Consider the following 22,501-nt stretch of genomic DNA (forward strand, 5'->3'; position numbering starts at 1 on the left):
GCTGACTCTCATTGACAGAAGGGAGGCTGACTCTCATTGACAGAAGGGAGGCAGCCTCTCATTGACAGGAGGGAGGCAGCCTCTCATTGACAGGAGGGAGGCTTCCTCTCATTGACAGGAGGGAGGCTTCCTCTCATTGACAGGAGGGAGGCTTCCTCTCATTGACAGGAGGGAGGCTTCCTCTCATTGACAGGAGGGAGGCTTCCTCTCATTGACAGGAGGGAGGCTTCCTCTCATTGACAGGAGGGAGGCTTCCTCTCATTGACAGGAGGGAGGTAACCTCTCATTGACAGGAGGGAGGTAAACTCTCATTGACAGGAGGGAGGCTTACTCTCATTGACAGAAGGGAGGCAGACTCTCATTGACAGAAGGGAGGCTGACTCTCATTGACAGAAGGGAGGCTGACTCTCATTGACAGAAGGGAGGCTGACTCTCATTGACAGAAGGGAGGCAGTCTCTCATTGACAGGAGGGAGGCTTCCTCTCATTGACAGGAGGGAGGCTTCCTCTCATTGACAGAAGGGAGGCAGACTCTCATTGACAGAAGGGAGGCTGACTCTCATTGACAGAAGGGAGGCTGACTCTCATTGACAGGAGGGAGGCTGACTCTCATTGACAGGAGGGAGGTAGCCTCTCATTGACAGGAGGGAGGCAGCCTCTCATTGACAGGAGGGAGGCTTCCTCTCATTGACAGGAGGGAGGCTTCCTCTCATTGACAGGAGGGAGGCTTCCTCTCATTGACAGGAGGGAGGCTTCCTCTCATTGACAGGAGGGAGGCTTCCTCTCATTGACAGGAGGGAGGTAAACTCTCATTGACAGGAGGGAGGTAAACTCTCATTGACAGGAGGGAGGTAAACTCTCATTGACAGGAGGGAGGCTTCCTCTCATTGACAGGAGGGAGGTAAACTCTCATTGACAGGAGGGAGGTAACCTCTCATTGACAGGAGGGAGGTAAACTCTCATTGACAGGAGGGAGGCTTCCTCTCATTGACAGGAGGGAGGCTTCCTCTCATTGACAGAAGGGAGGCAGCCTCTCATTGACAGGAGGGAGGTAAACTCTCATTGACAGGAGGGAGGTGGGGCTAATATTTTCAGTTTTCATTGTCTGTCTGTGTCTGTCTGTCTGTCTGTCTGTCTGTCTGTCTGTCTGTCTGTCTGTCTGTCTGTCTGTCTGTCTGTCTGTCTGTCTGTCGGTCTGTCGGTCTGTCGGTCTGTCTGTCTCTCTGTCTGTCTCTCTGTCTCTTTGTCTGTCTCTCTATCAGTGAGTACAAAGACAATGCCACCCTGGCCCAGCTGTTGCAGGACAAACTGGATGCCTACAAGGCTGATGACCCCACCATGGGAGAGGTGAGGCAGGGATGGAACGAGGGAAGGAGGGGAGAGTGCTTATTAGATAACAAAATGAGAGGCAGAAGGAAATGTATTAGCAGTGAAAATATGAGAACCTAGAAGAAGATACTATACTGAAATGTATTGTTATTGTGTGCTACTTTAACAAAAGATCCCACCTTGCACTCACTGTGGCACTTTGTAATTGTCTTTCAATGAAAAGCTTGTTATAAATTAAATGTATTACATTATTATTATTATTATTATTTATACTACATATATCTTTCATGTAGGACCTATCAGGACAGAGTGAATCTTCACCTCTCTCCTCTACCCCTCCTCCATCTCTCCATCCCTCCATCTCTCCATCCTACTTTCTCTGCAGGGTCCTGATAAGGCTCGTTCTCAGCTGATCATCCTGGACAGGGCTTTTGACCCCGTCTCCCCCGTCCTGCATGAGCTCACCTTCCAGGCCATGGGCTACGACCTGCTGCCCATCGAAAACGACGTCTACAGGTACACGCGTGCGTGTGTTTGTGTGTGTATGTATGTGCGTGTTCCAATGTGTGTGTGTCTCTGTATTCACATCCCTCTCTTCATCTGTCTCCAAGGAAACAGACAGGCTAAGGCCTAGCTAGCTGCTAAGGTTTAGCTGTAACTACTGTAAATAGAAGAACACAATCAGTTGAGGGAGGGCTGCTGTAGCGCCCACAAAACGTTCACTACAAGGTAATCATCTGTGGTGTTTTAGATCACTAGAGACTTTGATCAGAGTGCCTTTCCCATCCACACACATTCAGGACTCAAGCATCTGTGCCAGGTTCGAAGAATAGCTTTTGAATCTGGTGTGGTTTTGTGTTGAAATACTTTGCTGTGCTGGAAATCCTATGTGCTAGAGTTTCTGTAGTGTAGAAAAAGTCACACATAATGTTGCTAAGGTAGATTACAGTAAATATACGTGGAGTGCTTTTGCCTGTTTTTATGTATGGATCCAATTTATCTTTGTCTCTCCCCTTGTCTATCTGTCTGACTGTCTATCTGTCTGATTGTCCATTCATCTCTATCTGTCTGACTGTTCATTCATGTCTGTCTATCTGTCTATTCATGTCCGTCTGTCTGTCTGCCTCTCTCTGTTTCTGTCTGTCCGACTGTCTGTCTGTCTGTCTGTCTGTCTGTCTGTCTGTCTGTCTGTCTGTCTGTCTGTCTGTCTGTCTGTCTGTCTGTCTGTCTGTCTGTCTGTCTGTCTGTCTGTCTGTCTGTCTGTCTGTCTGTCTGTCTGTCTGTCTGTCTGTCTGTCTGTCTGTCTGTCTGTCTGTCTGTCTGTCTGTCTGTCTGTCTGTCTGTATCAGATATGATTCCCCTGGGATGGGAGACACTTCTCAGAAGGAGGTCCTGCTGCATGAGGATGATGACCTGTGGGTGGGGCTCAGACACAAACATATCGCTGAGGTGTCCACGTAAGTCACACACCCGTTTCTCCCTCTCTTTCTCTCTCCCTCTCTTTCTCTCTCCCTCTCCCTCTTTCTTTCTCTCTCCTCTCCCTCTTTCTCTCTGTTTCTATCTCTCCCTCTCTTTCTCTCTGTTTCCCTCTCTTTCTCTCTGTTTCTCTCTCTCTCTCTCTCTTTCTCTCGTGTATGTCACTGCCACTGGTTGATATTAACTCAATAAAGTCAGAACAAAGTCGAGCTCTATTACTTACTAGCTCTCTTATGCTATCTATCTTCTCTAACTGCCATCAGGGAGGTGACACGCCAACTGAAGGACTTTTCTGCTAGCAAGAGGATGAACACTGCTGGAGAGAAGGTAAGGAGGGAGAGATGCTTTCAGAAAGCCTCCCTGTCAGTACGTTTTTATGGCTGAGTGGAGAGAGAACGTAACCATGTTGTGTGTTCCAACAGACCACCATGAGGGACCTCTCTCAGATGCTGAAGAAGATGCCCCAGTACCAGAAGGAGCTGAGCAAGGTTAGAGAGGTGTGTGTGTGTGTGTGTGTGTGTGTGTGTGTGTGTGTATACTGACCTCTCCCTGTGTGTTGCAGTACTCCACTCACCTGCAGCTGGCTGAGGACTGCATGAAGCACTACCAGGGCACAGTGGACAAGTTGTGTCGTGTGGAGCAGGTAAAGGAGAGGAACAAGAGAGGAGGGGAAGAGGGGAGAGCAGGGAAGGGGCAGAGGGATGGAAGAGGTGGAAAGGGATGAGAAGATGAGAGAAGAGACTCATTCTAGGGCACTATAATGAACTCAGTGGTTAGTGTCCGCCCTGATGTTGGGAGTTCGATCCCCGACCGAGCCATACCTGTAAAAAATAGGACCTGATGAATACTCTACTTGGCACTTAGCATTAAGGAGATTGGGGGTAAGGCCCTGCGATAGACTAGCGTCCTGTCCAGGGAAGCTGCCTCACGCTACAGAAACAGGAGATAGGTTCCTGATCCTATGAGCCGTTCTGACTCTACTTACTTACTTACTTCCTTATATAGGGCGCTATATATTGAATAGGGTGCTATGGGATGTATCGGTAATCTCCTCTCTGTCTCTGGCACGTAGGACCTGGCCATGGGTACAGACGCTGAGGGGGAGAAGATCAAGGACCCCATGAGGGCCATCGTGCCCATCCTGCTGGATGCCAATGTCACCACGCACGACAAGATCCGCATCATCCTCCTTTACATCTTCCTCAAGAACGGTGAGATTGAGAGACGCTTGACCTTTAACCCTAACATTTACCCTAAACCTAGCTTCATGTCCACATCCCAATTCAACCCTAGCCTCAACCACAACCCTAACTGTAACCCTAGCTGCACGTCCACATCCCAGTTCAACCCTCAACCACAACCCTAACTGTAACCCTAGCTGCACGTCCACATCCCAGTTCAACCCTCAACCACAACCCTAACTGTAACCCTAGCTGCACGTCCACATCCCAGTTCAACCCTCAACCACAACCCTAACTGTAACCCTAGCTGCACCTCCACATCCCAGTTCAACCCTCAACCACAACCCTAACTGTAACCCTAGCTTCATGTCCACATCCCAGTTCAACCCTAGCCTCAAACACAATCTTAACCCTAACAGCTGATCTAGGATCAGCTTTTCCTGTTTATTCCTGAAGCTTATTTTAAAACCTACATACAAACGTAATGCAAGCTGCGCAAGTTGGCAGTAGTTACATATCAATACACAAATGTGTGCAGCGACGCAATTTGTAATTCATCCAACGATGCAGGATCGCCATTTTGCATGGTATACAAAGGGTATAAATGATGGTTTAATGGTAACCCATAAGAGCTTAACAACCTGTGGTGTGTTGTTGGGTAGGCATCACGGAGGAGAACCTGAACAAGCTCATCCAGCATGCTCAGATCCCACCTGAGGACAGTGAGATCATCACCAACATGGCCCACCTGGGCGTGCCCATCATCACAGACGTGAGTCAGCACTTCCACCTTCTGTCTATCCAGCCTCCTCTTCCGTCCCTCCTGGAGCTGCAATCAAGGGCATAGATGCACCAACACCTTTTCAACACCTACTACACACCATCTCTCTCTCCTGCCCATACTGTCTCTCTCTCTCACTCTCTCTCTCACTCTCTCTGTCCTCTCTCGCTCGCTCTCTCTCTCTCACACGCTCTCTCTCTCTCTCTCTCTCTCTGTCACACGCTCTCTTCTACGTTCCTACCATATTATTCCTTTTGTATGGATTCCAAATAAACACTTAAACAATCGAATGAATAATTTCTCTCTATCCCTTTGTTCTTTTCACCCCATGTTCCTCCTCCCTCCTCTAGTCCACCCTTCGCAGGGGAAAGAAGCTGGACAGGAAGGAACGTGTGAGTGCGCAGACCTATCAGCTGTCCCGTTGGACACCACTGGTCAAGGACATCATGGAGGTCAGTTACTGGACATTCACATTTTTGTGTGTGTGTGTGTGTGTGTGTGTGTGTGTGTGTGTGTGTGTGTGTGTTGTGGGGGGGGGGTTCAGGCCATCCCAGCTTGTCTTTAGTGTGTATTTGCTAACCGTTCTCTTGCTCTGCCTCTCTCCTTGTCATCCCTGTAGGATGTTATTGAAGATAAGCTGGACACCAAGCACTACCCCTACATCTCTACCCGCTCCTCTGCCTCTTTCAGCAGCACTGCAGTCAGGTAACACACACACACACACACACACACACACACACACACACACACACACTGGAATGTATTGCAGTATAGTCACTGGAATGTATTGCAGAAGAGTCACTGGAATGTTTTGCACTATAGTAGCACTATTGAGATTACAAAGAATGGAGGGACGTAGATTAATAGTAATTTGAGCTCCGAAGGGGAGGGGAGATCAATACTCTGATTGGCTGTAGAAGAGAGAAAGGGCGGGACTAAGAGCAGTGAAACCAAACAAATATTCAGTTACGGAGAAGAGGGCATTTAATGAAACATACTGCAACAGAGGGCTCTGTTCAAACGTAATGCACAAAATAAGGAATAGGGTGCCATTTGGGACCCAGCCAAGGTATCTGACCCTCACACTACTACCACAGGGAGAGAGGATTGGTGGTGGTGTGGGCACTGGGGAATGATGAGAGGGTGCTGACACATTGACCCCTGCATCTTGCATATCCCTCTCCTCTCTAGACCTTCATTGTGTGCGCATTGATCAGATCTGTCCACCAGTCATCCACCAGTCATTCACCCCTCCAATGTTATTGACTTATTGGGAAAGAAGCTCTGGGAATCCAAAGGCAGGCTCAGTTACATGAGCATATTTCACACCTCGCACACCCATGCCACAGCCAAACACGCTCACACACACTGGTCGCAATCCAGACTGACTACATTACAGACGTTAGACTGCGCAGTGAGGCATCAGATTGCTACATCATATGATGTGGTTTGCTGATACATTATAACACTTGCGTTTGACTCCCCCCCCCAGCTATCTTAAGATGAATACACTAACTGTAAGTCACTCAGGATAAGAGTGTCTGCTAAATGACTAAATTGTAAATATAATGGTGGAACAAGCTCCCTCACGACGCCAGGACAGCAGAGTCAATCACCACCTTCCGTAGACACCTGAAACCCCACCTCTTTAAGGAATACCTGGGATAGGATATAGTAATCCTTCTAACCACCCCCCCCCCCCAAAAAAAGATATAGATGTACTATTGTAAAGTGGTTGTTCCACTGGATATCATAAGGTGAATGCACCAATTTGTAAGTCGCTCTGGATAAGAGCGTCTGCTAAATGACGTAAATGTAAAAAATAATCCCGGTGTCGTGAGATCTGGCATGTGCCTGCAATGTATTCAGCCTGGAACGTGGCAGTGTGTGTTATTGACTCAGTTGGAGACAGACCCTGGAACAAAGACAGATGGATAAGATTAGCTAGTTCTCTCCACACAGAGAAGGACTCTACCTCTGCCCTCTTACCTCTCTTCCTAGTTAGTTAGACTCATTCCTAACTCAGTACAGCAGTGTTGAAATAGTTCAATAGAGTAAGACTGTGATATTCCACCCTTGTGATTGTGCTTCTCCCTCCCTGGCAGTGCCCGTTATGGCCACTGGCACAAGAATAAGACCCCAGGCGAGTACCGCACTGGGCCACGCGTCATGGTCTTCATCATTGGAGGCGCGTCCTTCAGCGAGATGCGCTCTGCCTACGAGGTCACACAGGCCAATGGGAAGTGGGAGGCCATCATTGGTGAGTCTGACACCGGGGGGCGCCACTGGGCGCAGGTCGAGGGGGGGATACGAGGGACTCCTCCGTAGGGAGTGTGACATTGGTGGTACATTAACACACAGATTCCTTTAATTTATTCAAGAATGCAGATTCATTTCAAATGGACACAGAGCCCCTCCCTCTGGGCACTTGTAGGTCTGAAAAGTCTCGATAGGTAGCCACAGTACGGTAATATGTCCACAATGCCCTCTGATAGGCTAGGTGGAATGGCTTATATCTACACAATTCTTTTCAAGATCTACACAAGGTGCCTTAGGGATGTGGGCTAGGATGTAGATTGTGAAATGGGCATCCTTCACTAACTGAGTGACTCTCGTACATTAGCTACTTCTGTTATGTCCCCATTCATTGTGGTCAGCATAGCAGAACATGAATACACATGTGTCTGCCATCATCAGTGCCAATGTAACTGTATTCTGTTCCCACTGTGTTGACCACAAGTGAATAAAGAAGAACGAAGCAGGGAAGTCATCCAGATAATCTTTCTCTCTTTTGAGCGCCTACCGCACTCGACCGTACTTCATGAACATTTTGACTCATCCACACACCAACAGAGTTGACCTCAATTTGCTTTCTGACTCCCATACACCCACTCCATGAATCCCAGTCAGTAAAGGTTAATTAAGCATAAGCTTATGTCATGACCCTAGTTTTCCTATTGAAGCAATCAACACTATTTTTGTAGTGCTGGATTTAGTGCTATATCTAGCAACTTAGATGGAGGAAAACGTTATGTTTCTGATGAACACTTATCTGGAATACCACCTATGATATGTTTAAACCCCTTTTGGGTGACATGTGTTCCCTGTTCATTGAATGTTGTCTGTCGAGTCAGCCAGTCCTTGTCCTAAGGGAGGGGGTGTCTCCTATGTTGTTTTTGCTGTGCTATGCTTTTACTTTTGGATTCAGTCTTGTTCTGTCTATAACACTGTTGTCTTTGAATTGCAGCTACACCCTGTCTTTTTCTGTGCATCTGGGTTTCGTGTGTGTGTGTGTGTGTGTGTGTGTGTGTGTGTACAGTATGTGGGTGGTGCTGTGCAGTGGCGTGTTTAACCCCTTCTTTTGGAGATGGCAAGGAAGGGGCAGAAGAGAGAAAGTGGCGTGGGGGGCGTGGCATGTGATGAGAAATGAGCGTGAAGCACCCTCTGTTCCTCCACAGGTTCCACCCACACCATCACCCCCATCAAATTCTTAACGGACCTGCAGCACCCTGACTTCCGAGAGTCCACTAGGGTGTCCTTTGAAGAGCCAGACGCAGGCTCAGACGAGTGAGACAGACAGAGAGAGGGAGGGAGGGAGAGAGAAATCACACTCTGACAAAGTAAAGGCAGCCGCGCAAAGAAGCCCTTTCTGAACCCCCACAGCACAAGGGCTTTTTTCCCCTCCGTACTCCTCTTACTACACTCAGTACTGTTTAACTCCGCCCCCTACCCTCAGGGATGGCTGTCTGGTCCCTGGCTCACTGCATTTCCCAGTTACCTCAAGCTCCACCTCCTGCAGGCCAACACCCAGTCACAGCGTGATACAGTGTGATTGGTGACCTTCACAGCCGGTAGCGATTGGCCATGCCATGCTGCTGACAGATAGAATGGGCATGTGTTGCAGTATCTGTCTGTTGGGCCTTCAGGTAGTGAAGCCTGTGTGAGCTGGCCTTGCTACAGGCGTCCTGACCTCATCCCTGCTGCCCCTCTCCCCCTCCACATCATCTCAGCTGGGTGGATTAAATCGCCCTCTCTGCCCTCAGGGCCCTCTCAGCCTGTTTCATACCCTACTTCCCAGAATTAATCCTTTTTTGGCGCAGATTTAATCTACCCCCGAGATCCATCTTTTTCTACTTTATTATTACAATCTAATTCTTTTTTTTATAATTAACACCTTCAAGACAATCAACTTGATTTAGTGGTTTCTTACAGGATAGGTTCTTGAGTTGATGTTGGATTTCAAGAAAGGATTCTCGTTTTTTTCGTTCTCTCTTTTTTTTTCTCAATCTTCCAACTTTCTCCCCCTCTCCTCCACTTCACGCTCTCTCAGTCCACCAGACATCACATGCATGCTTACATGGCCCACGAGTCATCTGCAGAGAACACTAATGTTTGTCCCTACTGCTATCTCCACTCCGTCGGACACTGTGCTTCTCTGCAGACACTGACACTGGGAATGTAGCGATGTTCACTCGATATGCTTTAGCACCTAGAAAAGATGCAACACATCATAAAAAGCCTTCACAATTGCCTCCCTCACTTTCTTTCGCATATAGCTCCATATTTTCTCCCTAGCAACACCATATGTTGCCCATACAGCATAGTCAACCAATAGTAGACCAAAATGGGTTTTGGGACAAAAAGACAGGAATATAAAAGCACATATCATAGGTCTACTTTTCGAACACCAATATTATCAATTACCACATCACTGCCTAATTTGGGGATTTTGTTTAATTAAGTAAGTAAGATTTTCCCCACACTGTCAAAGATATTTTCCTGCACACTTTGTTAAAGGGATAGTGTGAGATTCTGGCAATTAAGATTTATTTTCTACTTCCCCAGAGTCAAATTAACTAGTGGATAGCATTTTTATGTCTTTGTGTCCAGTATGAAGGAAGTTAGAGGTAGTTTTGCAAGCTAATGCTAACTAGTGTTAGCACAACGACTGGAAGTCAACAGGTACGCTAGCGGTATCCACAAGTTAATCTGACTCTGGGTAAGTAGAAAAACGGCTTAATTACCAGAGTCTTGCACTGTCCCTTTAAAGCTGTCTCCTGAGTGAGTTTCCCTCAACACATTAGCAAAGGACATCCATTTCGTTCTTGCTTATCTGCTAAAGCTATATCCTTTTCAAACAACTTTTGGTTTTATGGTTTTGGTGTTTTCTTAGTAAGTATCGATCACCGTGCAGTATGGACTCTTTACCACATATTGCCACATTCAACACTTCCAGAACAAAATGACCATTGTTTATTTACAAAAAAACTGTTTGTTTCTGTTATCTGGTATTTGGATATGTAGTGAGTGTTGGGGAGCAACATGGATCAAAGTGTTGTGTTTCTGGCCAAAGGCCTGCAAAGATGTGTGTTTCAGACGCTGAGAGACAGGAGAGAACCAGGCAAGGCCAGTCCAAAGTTGATCTGTGACTACTGCTCACCCCAACCCCACCTCACCCCACCCCACGCTCCCGTACACCCATGATGCCTGCATCCCCATGGTGACCCAACTTAAGATGGACTTGCCTCTTCCTCTCCTGTCTCTGCCTATGCCTATTGATGCTGGGATAAACCACTCCTGATTGGCTGTCATGCCACAGCTAGAAAGGCCTAACTGCCAGGACCAATTTAGATTTACTGAGCTTTAATTGAATTCTACCTAGCAACAGGTAAACCTATGCGTCTTCCTTGTTGAGCCAATATGACAGAAACATGCAGCTTTGCTTTAGAACAAACGATGAAGAATAACAATACTACTGATTAAACTGTTGAGTAGGTATGGGGAGTAAATCAGAACTTTGGTCCAGCGGTTTGCTTTATGAAGGCCTTGGTTTGTCCAAGATGGAGGGTAAGCCATTAACACACTCAACATCTTAGTGACAAAGTGATAAACTAGATGGACAAATGTTTGGTTGACTCCAATCCTATACCTCCTGAGTTATACTGTGTCCGAAATGTGTCTTCAGCTATGAAAAAGTCAGCTCATTCATATTTTGGTGGTGCTGTTGTGTTTAGCTTTCAATTTCACATTTTCATTCACAAGCATAGGCAAAATTACTTCCCTGATGTCATCCAATCAGAGAATGGTTGGACTGAAATCTGCTTTTCTTTTTTTGAAGTGTTTTGACCAGGTTTTTCATATTGCTGATGTTTGCATGCACTGTGATAAAAGCTTCTTAGGTCACATGCACAAGCTTACAGCTGGTTCGCTGCACTCTCCTATAGGTGTGGTCACAGGGTTCTACCACCAGTGCTTTGCAGCTCACAGAATCCTGCCAGCGCTGTGATGTCAGTGCATGTGTGTTTTTGGCAGGCAGTCCATTACCCCACCAATCTCCTTTGAATCTCTAAAACGTGTGAATAGCCCACACATCGTATGATAACCAATAATGATAACCAATACATTCTCCAAATGCTGACTATTGACTATGATTTCAAGTTTTTTGGTTGTACGTATATGTTTATCTTATTTCCAACATTTTTTTTCTCAAGAATACAGTGGTTTCATCTAAGCATTCAGAGCAAGAGCTGAAAACACATTTTCCTGGCAGGCTTATGTTTGGGCAGCTCTAATATAATGCTCTGTCTGTGTGCTTCCTCTGCTGCGTATCTGTCCACCTCTCTAGGATCAACCCACGTCTTCACCCCCACCGCCCTCCTGGAACAGCTCAAGACCATGAACAAACCAGACGAGGAACCAGCAAGCTAAAATCACCCAGCCCCATCTGTCTATCTCCTTTCCTCTACCCTTCACATCCCCCAGTCACCCTCCCAAAAATCCTTCATGAATTGTGTAAGCATCTCATCTTGCACGAGAAGAATAAAAATATAAAACAATGATAGCATTGGTGAAAAAAATATATGTTGAAACAGAAATAAAATCATGTTGCAAGTATTCTCATGTTTTACAATGGATGCAAATAACGGAACTTATTTAAAAAAGGTTTAAATATCAACTAAGGTCATTTGAAACTGAAAGTACCAAATGTAATATTGTATGCTATGAAACCTGCTAGAATGTGTAAAACGTAGAGGTTTTCTCTGTTTGTTCCCTCAGTTTATCTTATTGGTGTGATTTGTATTGGTAGTGGGTGGAGGAGGGATGCCTTACTGGAGTTGGTTGGCACTAGGAAAGTCAATGCAGTAAGATCATATCACTCAACATGCAATATAACTCATCCCTGTCCTATTAGGTGGGAGAATCCTAGCTGGTCAAGACATTTGTATCAGTAGCATACAGGGATGGAACCTAAGGATTTTGGGCACTGGCCAGCCAGGCTAGTAGACTGCAATTTTTACTAGTCCAAAATCTGTGCCATGCGATATTTTAAAATACAACATTTCACTAGCCGTTGGACTAGTTGGGCACATTTTCTACTAGCCCGGTCTGAAAAGTACTAGCCATAGGCTAGCAGGCTAGCTTAATTTCCATCCCTGGTAGCATGCCTGAACATTGTGTGGACTGTTACTGTATATCCTTCAGTATGGCAATACTGAGACCAAGCGACCTAAGAGATCCTTTAATCACAGTACTCTCTGTGAGTTAGACAGTAACAAACAGCCAAACTGACCCTAGGTCTGAGGATAGAGAAAAACGGGACTCTGTAAATAGCTACAGAATGGTAGAAGCATCCTTCCTCCAGCCATAAGACTGGAAGTATTTACTCACCACATCCTTTTCCTTTTCTCTGGAGAGATTTCACGGTTGAGTGTCAAAAGGCCATTGCTTGCAGATGTTTAAAGAATAATCATAAAGGGCCGATTTGTATTTCAGTATTGTAGCCTGTCACATTGTAAGTCTTATCATTGGTTAGTATCAAAATGTTTAACCAGGTCATGCACTGAGTAGTGTGTTGTGTATATGCCATATGTTGATGTTTTAGTGTCTCACTGTTGACTGGTGATGTTTCTGACTGTGAAGTAGTAAAAGATTTCCTTTAAAAAAAAAGCCAATGTGAAGTCACGTGTTTGTGATGTTTTAGCTGTAGCTGTAGTGGTCAACTGGGAAAAGAACTAATATCTATATTTTGTTTGTCTGTCCGTTATTTTTATCTTCTGATACATTTTAACTCTTCCAATGGTGAATGGCTTTGCAAAGAAAATGTAACCCCAATATTACTAACATTTTATTTCTCTGTTTTTCCTCTCTATTTCCTGGCAAAACAGGTTGTATATTGATAGCACTATGCGTTTTCTGTTATGCCAACACTATTTCATTTTTTCTATTATCAGTTGTTGTAAAGGGTTCACTGTCTATTCAATTAATTTATATCCAAGATATTTGTCAGAGGGAAGAAATATTAATAAATGAAACATAAGTCTGTGTCCTAAACCGGTTTAACTTATTGGGATTCTATATTTGCAAGTGTTGAAGCACAAACAAAAGTATACTTCATGTGTACCAATGTACTAAGGCTGTCTAATAAATTGGCTTCCATTACAAGGACAAAAGACTCAGCACATTCTTAGCTACATTGTAAGCTACTCTGTTGCAATTATGCTATTCTTCATTGTGGTGTATCTGTGCTGTATTTGTGAGTTGACACTCATTTCAGGTTCACATTTTTCAGTAAGATCCTGCAGAATATCTCTGGCCCCGTACATAGGTTGTATAACTGATGTACAACACATTTCACTTGTTGGTTGTGATACAAATTATATTTTTGTGATACAACGGATTTGTGGGGTGTCTCCACAACACGTGTGTAATTATTCTGCATTGTATCAAAAGGGTTGTGTCAAATGCGTTACACATATTTTGTACAACTTCAGTGTGTATGGGTCTCTGATAGTGTGACACCCAGGTGACTCATCCACACCTGCAGTTCATGGCCAAGAGTAACAAGCTGGTTATAACCAACATTAGCCTTACTTAATAACCACTATTAGTCAGCCTTACTTAATAACAACTATTAGTTAGCCTTACTTAATAACAACTATTAGTCAGCCTTACTTAATAACAACTATTAGTCAGCCTTACTTAATAACAACTATTAGTCAGCCTTACTTAATAACAACTATTAGTCAGCCTTACTTAATAACAACTATTAGTTAGCCTTACTTAATAACAACTATTAGTCAGCCTTACTTAATAACAACTATTAGTCAGCCTTACTTAATAACAACTATTAGTCAGCCTTACTTAATACCAACTATTAGTCAGCCTTACTTAATAATAACTATTAGTCAGCCTTACTTAATAACTATTAGTTAGCCTTACTTAATAACAACTATTAGTCAGCCTTACTTAATAACAACTATTAGTCAGCCTTACTTAATAACAACTATTAGTCAGCCTTACTTAATAACAACTATTAGTCAGCCTTACTTAATAACAACTATTAGTCAGCCTTACTTAATAACAACTATTTGTCAGCCTTACTTAATAACAACTATTAGTCAGCCTTACTTAATAACAACTATTAGTTAGCCTTACTTAATAACAACTATTAGTACAACTTTGCAAACCATTAGAGACAGGTGCATACTGTCATGTACTCAGTATTACCAGAGAAATATAGAAAACTGTTTCAAGAATGTGACATTATAAAGTGTTCTGTGTTCTGTTTTAACATCAACATTTATTTGGCTTCAAATCAGAAATATAAATGTTTTACTACAAAATATTTGAACAAAAATCATTTGATAATCAATCAGTACAAAAGTACAAAATATACCAGAATCTAGATTTTTCCAAATCTGCATTTCTGAAATCCTATAAATGTGTATTTCTGAAATCTTATTATTGTGTTCAACACAAACTCTATTAATACACAAACGTGCTTATTTTTCGGATAAAATATTTTCCTGATGGGTACAAGTTTACACTACTGTAACACTGACACCAATTAGTAACCTTATTAACTAAATATTACACACAATACAAAAATGATCAAGAACAAAATACAAAACAAATGATTTAGAATCAATAAATTAGGGTAAAAAAATTGAAGAAATCAATGTGTGAGTAGTTAATCTCCTCACCTGAAGATCCATAGCAGCTATTTCTTTTCTCTTTGTCACAGTCATTGTTCAAATGTAACAAAACAAATGTGAAAAGAATATTCCAGGTTTCAAAGCAAACTAAACATTCAACGAGCATATGTCCGTTATTTTGAAACGTAAATCATTCATATATAAATAATTCAGATTCAAGTGCATTTTATGAGTAAGAGATGGATTTTTGTTGTTTCTAGATGATACCTGAGATGGCAATATTGGCACTCCACCTTTGATCTAAAGCTATAACATGTACTGTACAAAGTAACCTATAACCTGTAGTAACCTGTATAAAGTACAGTGTGTGTAGACCCTACCTTACTATAAGTGCTGAGCCACTGGGTGACGATCAAATAGTTCCAAAGAAGCCAGTGGCTTAATGACTGGGTTGAGGTCCTAGTATCCGTACCCAGGCACTTGCTTCATGTTACTCCACATATCAAACTCTTACACCGAATATTAAGTGTACAGTACACATAACGGCACATTTAGAGACATCTGTGTCCTCACAGTGGTTAGTCCAAAGACTTGCCTAGTCGTATTCATTAGTGCAAACCGTAACAAAACGTTTTGCAACGGAAACAAGCGTTTCTTATTGGACAAATTCAGGAAGTCCCTCCCCGTTTCAGTCGGTTTTCTTCTGCTTGGTGCTTAATAAATATGACCCTGGTGTATTTCTGGTCTGATCCATCTGTGCATGCAGGACTGTGACAGCGCCTTCTGGTGGTGCAGTTCAGCGGCGATGGAGCGGGCCATGCGTTTGGAGGCCTCCCTCATCCCCCTGGCCGCCTCAACGGCATGGCTCAGAGAGCGCTGGTCAGCAGACGGAACGGCCAACTCCACCTCTGACCTGCTCACAACCCCTGACCCCAGAGGCCACGCCCCCACTCAGAGACACATAGATGGGCTCGGGGTGGGATGGAGCTGCCTTTATCACTGGGCTGGAGTAGTACCTGCAGGGAACAGGACAGATTCTAACTACACTTACTTACTACTCGTCTTACTACATAGGGGGAGAAAGTGGGATGTTAAACAATGCTGAAATCATGACAGATACTTATGTGTGATTCAAATATTCACACTAATAAAACTATTACAGGATTAATGCAAAACCTAAGCATCTATTTCCTCAAGTCAGTATTTTGGACAAAAGATGAACTCCTGCACCTGCAGGAGTTCATCCACATAAGTATGCTGCTTGCTCGTGTTGTCACCATTAAGTGGTGAGTCTGTGTCTCAACTCAGAGATTTCATTAGGGTTGGCAGCAGATGAAGAGGGGGTTGTAGCTAAATTATTAATTAACCTAATGGACACTTTTCATGTCCGGAGGAAGAAACAGAGAAAGAGAAAGAAAGAAAGAAAGAAAGAGAGAGAGAGAGAGCAGGGAACTCACAGAACTGGCGGGCACACTGGCACACAATGGACCAGCGGCACACTGCCCAGCATGGAAGGGTCGGGGCTACAAAGGACATGCCTCCCACATCTCTGTGGGGGGAGCTCATTGGCCGGGTGCCTTTGTGGGCGGGACCCGTGTCTCTCTCTCCGTCCTCCGGTCTGCAAGTCAGAAATCAACACAGGCTTCTTGTCAATTAAAATGACAAAGCGTTTAAACACAACAGCAAACAGGAATTGAAACAAATAAAATACAATTGTATTTGTCATGCTTCGTAAACAACAGGTGTAGACTAACAGTGAAATGCTCACATACGGGCCGTCCCTACAATGCAAAGAAAAGAAAAGAGAAATAGTAGAAAAACTTTTTACATATTTTGCCACATTACAGCCTTATTCTAAAATGGATGTAAAAAAAAATGTCCCTCATCAATCTACTCACAATAACCATAATGACAAAGGAAAAAAACATTTATTAAATTTTTTTACATTTTTGCTAATTTATTCATTATTTTTAACTGAAACATCACATTTACATAAGTACTCAGACCCTTTACTCAGTGTTTTGCTGAAGCACCTTTGGCAGTGATTACAGCCTCAAGTCTTATTGGGTATGATGCTACAAGCTTGGCACACCTGTATTTGGGGAGTTTCTCCCATTCTTCTCTGCAGATCCTCTCAGCTCTGTCAGGTTGTATGGGGAACATCGCTGCACAGCTATTTTCAGGTCTCTCCGGAGATGTTTGATCAGGTTCAAGTCCGGGCTCTGGCTGGGCCAGTGAAGGGCATCCTGCGTTGTCTTAGCTGTGTGCTTAGGGTTGTTGTCCCGTTGGAAGGTAAACCTTCGCCCAAGTCCGAGGTCCTGAGCACTCTGGAGCAGATTTTCATCAAGGATCTCTCTGTACTTTGCTCCGTTCATCTTTCCCTAGATACCGAGTCCCTGCCGCTGAAAAACATCCCCACAGCATGATGCTGCCACCCCCATGCCTCACCGTAGGGATGGTGCCAGGTTTCCTCCAGACGTGACACTTGGCATTCAGGCCAAAGAGTTCAATCTTGCTTTCATCAGACCAGAGAATCTTGTTTCTCACGGTCTGAGAGTTCTTTAGGTGCCTTTTGGCAAACTCCAAGCAGGCTGTCATGTGCATTTTACTGAAGAGTGGCTTCCGTTTGGCCTGATGGGTGGAGTGCTGCAGAGATGTTGGGTTTCTGGAAGGTTCTCCCATCTCCAAAGAGGAACTCTGGAGCTCTTTCAGAGTGACCATTGGTTTCTTGGTCACCTCCCTGACCATGGCCTTTCTCCCCCGATGACTCAGTTTGGCCGGGCGCCCAGCTCTTGTAAGAGTCTTGGTGGTTCCAGACCTATTCCATTTAAGAAAAGAACGGAGGCCACTGTGTTCTTGGGGACCTTCAATGCTGCAGACATTTTTTGGTACCCTTCCCCAGAGCTGTGCCTCAACACAATCTGGTCTCAAAGCAAAGGGTCTGAATACTTATGTAAGAGACACATTCTGTCTCCTAGAGACGAATGTACAGTCCTATATCGACATAACCTGAAAGGCCGCTCAGCAAGGAAGAAGCCACTGCTCCAAAACCGCCATAAAAAAGCCAGACTACGGTTTAAAACTGCACATGGGGACAAAGAGCGTACTTTTTGAAGAAATGTCCTCTGGTCTGATGAAACAAAAATAGAACTGTTCAACCATAATGACCATTGTTATGTTTAGAGGAAAAAGGGTGAGGCTTGCAAGCCGAAGAACACCATCCCAACCGTGAAGCACGGGGGTGGCAGCATCATGTTGTGGGGGTGCTTTGCTGCAGGAGGGACTGGTGCACTTCACAAAATAGATGGCATCATGAGGGAGGACAATTATGTGGATATATTGAAGCAACATCTCAAGACATCAGTCAGGAAGTTAAAGCTTGGTCGCAAATGGGTCTTCCAAATGGACAATGACCCCAAGCATACTTCCAAAGTTGTGGCAAAATGGCATAAGGACAATAAAGTCAAGGTATTGGAGTGGCCATAACAAAGCCCTGACCTCAATCCTATAGAACATTTGTGGGTAGAACTGAAAAAGTGTGTGCGAGCAAGGAGGCCTACAAACTTGATTCCGTTACACCAGCTCTGTCAGGAGGAATGGGCCAAAATTCACCCAACTTATTGTGGGAAGCTTGTGGAAGGCTACCCGAAATGTTTGACCACAAGCTAAACAATTTAAAGGCAATACTACCAAATACTAATTGAGCGTATGTAAACTTCTGACCCACTGGGAATGTGATGAAAGAAATACAAGCTGAAATAAATCATTATCTCTACTATTATTCTGACATTTCACATTCTTAAAATAAAGTGGTGATCCTAACTGACCTAAGACAGGGAATTTTTACTAGGATTAAATGTCAGGAATTGTGAAAAGTGAGTTTAAATGTATTTGGCTAAGGTGTATGTAAACTTCTGACTTCAACTGTACATAAGGTCACTGTGGGGACAACATCGTTGATACACTTATTAATGAAGCTGATGACTGATGTGGTAAACTCCTCAATGCCATCGGATGAATCCCAGAACATATTACAGTCTGTGCTAGTGAAACAGTCCTGTAGCTTAGCATCCGCTTCATCGAACCACTTCTGTATTGAGCGCGTCACTGGTACTTCCTGTTTGAGTTTCACCAATAGAACGGAGGTTAGAGGTGATTTATCCACTCTCCAACGAAGTCTCGTCAGGTATCCAGCACATCGGCCTCTATAGCACCGTCTCCTCCTTCTTCAAGTGTCGGGGATTTCGGCCTGGTCCACGATAATCAATATGTCTTTCGCCTCTGACTCATTGAAGTAGAAGTCCTCCTCCAAATAGTGATAGCTGTTCAGATGTCCAGATGCTGTATTCGGTTATAGGAAAGGATTGTGGAAACATTATGTACAAAAAAAGTTAGGATTAGTGCCCAAAAATACACAGAGTAGCACAATTTGTCAGGAGCCCGTAAAACGGCCACCATTCCCTCCGGTGCCATACTGGAGGGAATGGTGAGTGTACAGTAGATAGCTATAGGACGACTTGATGTTAATAAGGGCATGTCTGTTATTCACCGTGTTCACTGCTTGTGTTCCAATATGTCTCAGACCTCCCACACATAGAACATTGATGAGAATGAAGACCAGTGTGACTGTGGATAGCCTCAGTGTCACCTCAGTGTCTGGTCTTGTCAGTCAGAAGAAAAGAGAAAGAAGAATAAATACTGAGCAGAAAGGAGTGGAGACGACTCAGTGACACTGTGACACACAAACTACCATTACACCACAGTCTGAGAATGCGACCCAGCTGGCACCTTATTCCCTATGTATTGTACTACTTTTGACCAAAGCCGTATGCGTAGTACACTATATAGGGAATAGAATGTCATTTACTATGTAGCCTGAGAGAGAAGCTCTAACGTGTAGTGTGTCCATGTGTGTCTGTCTGTGGAGCACACTGTAGACATATATAGGGACCTGCCTCCCTCTACAGTCAGGTTCATCACCAGCATACCCACCTCCACCTACAGACATACTGACATTCTGCCCTGCAATCACAATACAATACAGATGAAAATACTATATTTTACATTCATATCAACATGTAGCCTATTGTAGCTCAGTTGGTAGAGTATGACGCTTGCAACGTCAGGATAGTGGGTTTGACCACCCGTAGGTAAAATGTATGCACATTCACTTGGGATAAATGGGTCTACTAATTGGTATATATTATTATATTCAAACAGAAGTCGTTCTTACTGTTGTGGGCTCCTCTGTTCCTGACTGTCTCTGCTCTGCCACGTGATGCAGGGGACTCTGGGATACGTCTGGAGGACCGATATCTGGGTGTGGACTGGGCATGCACCGAATCTGTCGCTGGAGATAAAACAAACAAAAATCAATATTTTGCCAGATGACTTACACCTAGGGTACCCAGCAAAAATAACACTCTAGTAAATGATGAATGTATAGTTAAGTGTGTTGTGAAATGTATAGTTGAAGTGTAATGTGAAGTGTATTGTGAAGTGTATTGTGTAGTGTACTGTATGTATGCATGTAAAGGGTAATCTGTGTCCCAGGTGAGTCCCAAATGGCACCCTACTCCCTATAAAGTGCACAACTTTTGACCAAAGCCCTATAGGGAATAGGGTACCATTTGGGATACAGCCCATGACTCCCTGATATCCAGTTCAGGTCTTAGAGGCTGTCGAGGTACAAAAGCTGATGTTCTAGGAGTTGACCTCGGAGCCCTATCCTCCTCCTCCTGCTCGTAGCCCCTCTTCCTCTCTCTACCACCATCGCTCCTTCGCTGAGCAGACCTGAGAGAGGAGAGGCATCCAAAGGAACATTACAAAATCAATACGGTGAAAGAAGACAATATAGTGTACTACTTTTGACCAGAGCCCTAAGGGACAGTAGAAATGGCAATTAACCTGTTTCAACAGTAACACATGTATGATGAAATCTCACTTAAAAAAAAATATAAAGAATGGCCAACCTAATGCAAGGTGTTCAGCTGAGAGGGTGTGTGTGGTCGTTCTGGGCTGAGGGGGAGCTCTGACAAGACTGGGAGGGTTGGTCTATCTCAGACTGCCCTCTAGTCGCACTTTCAGTCTGCTCATTTCCACTTGTAGAGACTGGATGGCTTCACTGGGACACAGATTTGCACACAGACACACACACACACACACACACACACACACACACACACACACACACACACACACACACACACACACACACACACACACACACACACACACACACACACACGAGTACATTGTCACAGACGTCGATCAACGGTGACCAAAATGCAGCGGGTATAGTGCTCATCTTTCCTCTTTATTTGAAAGAACACTCAAAACAAAATAAACAAACGACTAAACAGTTCCGTAAGGCACACAGGCTATACAGAAAACAACCACCCACAAACCCAAAGGAAAAAACAGGCTGCCTAAGTATGGCTTCCAATCAGAGACAACGAAAGACACTTGCCTCTGATTGGAAGCCATACCTGGCCACACATAGAAAAAGAAACATAGAAATAGAAAACTAGAACCAAAATCCCCTAGAACCAAAAAACCCAAAACACACAAAACAAACACCCCCTGCCACGCCCTGACCATACTACAATTACAAATGACCCCTTTACTGGTCAGGACGTGACATACATATAAAGTGGGGATGCTCTCTCTACCTCACAACTTTGTTCAAACTCGATCAGTAATGGTACTTGTTCCAAATATTGTAGTTAGTAATATTGAAGTAATATCACCACAAGTGTGTTATAGGTGTTAAAACTTACAATTGACCCAGCTAACCAAATCGATTTGACATTCCAAGCCAAACCATACACATTATTTTGCTAAACTCATTCCAATTAATATGTGAGTCAACAAGCAGGGTCCACTCATGCAGTGTCACACCATGCAAGAGTCAACATTGGGTATGTATTTACCCCCCGAGTCTCCACATTTACTAGCTTTTAAGTCTGTAAAGAAATCTAAACACATAATGTAAAAATGACTCAGGTTTTCTGGCATTTCACTTGATGTATCAAACTCTACCTGCCCATGGGAGGCCACACATTAGAAACACACTGAAATACCAGCCAACACTGAAGGATCCAGATATTTAGAATAAATATAAATATATAATATAATAATACATATATGGATCTGGTAGGATCCAATGCAATAACCCCTTTTCCCAGATAGAAGCAAGACACCAACCAGCCAACACTCTCAGCATAAAAGGAGAGAGAGAGAGAGAGAGAGAGAGAGAGAGAGAGAGAGAGAGAGAGAGAGAGAGAGAGAGAGAGAGAGAGAGAGAGAGAGAGAGAGAGAGAGAGAGATTAACTTGCGATTAGTCAACTGACCAGAGCTCAGGGCCCGGAGGGGGATGGAGGAGAGAAGGAGGAGAGAGGGTTTTAAAAGAGGATAGGGGAGAGGTGGAGGATCAAATAAACTGACACTGACAAAGAAACATTGCCAAACAGCTAGCCTCCCTGCTTGATCTCAGGAGGGTACATGCTTCTGACACAGAGTAGACTGTGTAGTTACTAGACAGACAGATATTAGTGCTTCATTACACAATGTTTTCATGTGTTCTTAGGTAGGGTTAGAACTGGTTCAGGGAACAGAATCAAAAACCAGAAAAGAACACAATTATTTGAGGGATCTAAAGTGATCTATACTGTTCTACAACAGAACCTTTCTTTTAAAAGCATGGGAATTGGTTAATAGCTTTATTTTACGTTTCAAGCATTTTGTTTCCAGTCCCACAAAAATCCTAACAAAGCGCCTATGCAAAGCCCTCACTCCATC

The 22,501-nt window shown here is 44.0% G+C and overlaps 1 protein-coding gene and 1 long non-coding RNA gene across 3 annotated transcripts in view; one reads left to right on the plus strand and one right to left on the minus strand.

Annotated features, from left to right (window-relative positions):
* The window catches only part of LOC106567272 (syntaxin-binding protein 1), a 39,684-nt gene extending 26,473 nt beyond the window's left edge, over positions 1–13,211 (plus strand). The window contains exons 8-20 of one of the 2 annotated variants that reach the window (XM_045691766.1): positions 1,262–1,346; positions 1,714–1,844; positions 2,678–2,785; positions 3,068–3,131; positions 3,227–3,292; positions 3,367–3,447; positions 3,877–4,015; positions 4,648–4,757; positions 5,117–5,218; positions 5,386–5,471; positions 6,872–7,026; positions 8,225–8,386; positions 11,392–13,211. In XM_045691766.1, coding sequence (XP_045547722.1) covers positions 1,262–1,346; positions 1,714–1,844; positions 2,678–2,785; positions 3,068–3,131; positions 3,227–3,292; positions 3,367–3,447; positions 3,877–4,015; positions 4,648–4,757; positions 5,117–5,218; positions 5,386–5,471; positions 6,872–7,026; positions 8,225–8,337 — 1,240 coding nt within the window. In that variant the 3' untranslated portion in view covers positions 8,338–8,386; positions 11,392–13,211. The remainder of the gene's footprint in view (positions 1–1,261; positions 1,347–1,713; positions 1,845–2,677; positions 2,786–3,067; positions 3,132–3,226; positions 3,293–3,366; positions 3,448–3,876; positions 4,016–4,647; positions 4,758–5,116; positions 5,219–5,385; positions 5,472–6,871; positions 7,027–8,224; positions 8,387–11,391) is intronic. The other variant, XM_045691768.1, reaches the window with a different exon arrangement.
* Positions 13,212–18,780: 5,569 nt separating this feature from the next.
* LOC123726117 (uncharacterized) lies at positions 18,781–20,819 on the minus strand. The gene is made up of 3 exons (XR_006758451.1): positions 20,674–20,819; positions 19,935–20,494; positions 18,781–19,362 (listed from the first exon to the last, which is right to left on the minus strand). It is a non-coding gene; the product is annotated as an uncharacterized lncRNA (long non-coding RNA).
* Positions 20,820–22,501: the final 1,682 nt, after the last annotated feature.

The sequence above is a fragment of the Salmo salar genome, chromosome ssa01 (assembly GCF_905237065.1).
Source record: "Salmo salar chromosome ssa01, Ssal_v3.1, whole genome shotgun sequence".
Classification (NCBI taxonomy): Eukaryota; Metazoa; Chordata; class Actinopteri; order Salmoniformes; family Salmonidae; genus Salmo; species Salmo salar.